Genomic DNA, 1608 nt, shown 5'->3' on the forward strand with positions numbered 1-1608 from the left:
CAATTAGACCCACCACTAACCAATGGATATTGCAAAATTAGGGTCCCACCCACCATGATTTTTTATATCCTATATCTCACCCTCACAATAACTAAATTAGACATGCCCCCTCGCAGGATGCAAGAGCCAATTACAATCCACCAATTTCACTTTTTCCATCTTTGCCCCCCATCATCTACATTTTATCCCATCAACTTATTAAAAAAAAAAAAAAAAAAGATTTAACTAAAATACTACATGACATCTTAATTCATTTTATGTTAATATTTTGCTGAAACATCTCATATTTGGTTCTCATTTCTTTTGCCGATCAAAAACAAACAAAAAAAAAGATAAAATTTAATTTATCAGAGGGAATATTAGCCTGTAGGACTGATGAGCGGTTAGTTGTCTCTTTCATAAGAAGAGTCTCAGAAGTTTTGTTTCGCTGCAATCCGAACCCAAGCCACTCTCTAACGTCGTCGTTTCAGATGCATCCGACGGCGACACTGCTCTCCGCTTCTCAGTCATCCACCGATGAGTATTTCTCCCGCTGCCGGAGTTTCTTAATCTCATGTCATCATCTAAACCGCCAACTCCAAGGTTGAGATCTTCTGGCCTCACTCTCGACACATCGAAGTTGCAGTTGATAGCTTCTGATGCATCGTCGTTTTCCGTCATCACAGGCGTAGATCCGACGGAAAATAGCTCCGGCATAGCTCGTATGCTTCCGCCTCTCAGCACTGTTTCCACCGCTGACTGGCACACGTGCCAGTTTCCGGTCCATAGCAGTCCGACAGCCCCGTTCACCGGATTCACCGTCCGACCACAGGCTTCGAACAATAAAGACTGAAATAAAGCTAAATCACAAAAACGAACATGATCAGGCTCATGAAAAATTGAAAAGCATTGTTGATCAACAACACATATGATCAGTGAAAATTGATGGCGATGATGGATTTATGTTTACCAGGTCGTTGAGACTCGGCGACGGAGGAGAGGAAGGACATGAGACCGGCGCGGCCGAAGAACTTAGCGACGAAGACGGTGGCGTTGGCTTGAGCTTGAGGGGTGCAGATCCCATGGAGACTATGTCTAAGAATGCAATTATCATTGCAACCTTTTCGAAGAACGCGACATCCATTACAACTCATGATAGATCAGTTTTGATCTCTCCTGATCATATAACTACTTTATATTCTTCTGATGATTTTCAGAAGGAATACTGATGAAAAGTGGGAAGAAGTATGTAGAAGACATGGGAAGAGGGAAGAGGACATATATAGAGAAAGAGAGAGAGACGAGGAAGTTTGGGAATTATTGGGTCGTTTGTTGGTGGATACAAATTGATATAAAAAAATCATATCAAATTTAATAACATAAGATCAATTATATCCTCATTTTGCCAGACAAATCCCGTCATATAAACTAGTAAAACCTTCTTAATCCATAAATTTGTTGAAGCAATCCATCAATATGGTGTTGTGAATTCTAATTTAAAAATGTTTTTTTTTTTTGTAAAACTGTTTTATAAACTTATGTGGTACTAAAATTCTTTGAAAAATATTCATATTAATTTATATGGTATAGAAATGTAGAGTAGATTACACGAACGAATTGTCCATGTGA

General features: G+C 39.2%; 1 protein-coding gene across 1 annotated transcript; it reads right to left on the reverse strand.

Moving 5' to 3' along the window:
• Positions 1-220: 220 nt before the first annotated feature.
• On the reverse strand, positions 221-1306 carry LOC145047391 (LOB domain-containing protein 38-like). Its single transcript, XM_078995654.1, has 2 exons — positions 950-1306; positions 221-839 (listed from the first exon to the last, which is right to left on the reverse strand). Exons 1-2 carry the CDS (start codon positions 1131-1133, stop codon positions 397-399), a joined length of 627 nt encoding a protein of 208 aa, XP_078851780.1. The 5' UTR covers positions 1134-1306; the 3' UTR covers positions 221-396.
• Positions 1307-1608: the final 302 nt, after the last annotated feature.

The sequence above is a fragment of the Lactuca saligna genome, chromosome 5 (genome assembly GCF_052625555.1).
Source record: "Lactuca saligna cultivar CGN05327 chromosome 5, ASM5262555v1, whole genome shotgun sequence".
Lineage (NCBI taxonomy): Eukaryota > Viridiplantae > Streptophyta > Magnoliopsida > Asterales > Asteraceae > Lactuca > Lactuca saligna.

Coding starts and splice junctions, on each gene's coding strand:
- LOC145047391 (XM_078995654.1), bottom strand. CDS start 1,133: ATGAGTTGTAATGGATGTCGCGTTCTTCGAAAAGGTTGCAATGATAAT. Junction 840..949: donor CGCCGAGTCTCAACGACCTG/GTAAACATAAAT, acceptor TTTGTGATTTAG/CTTTATTTCAGTCTTTATTG.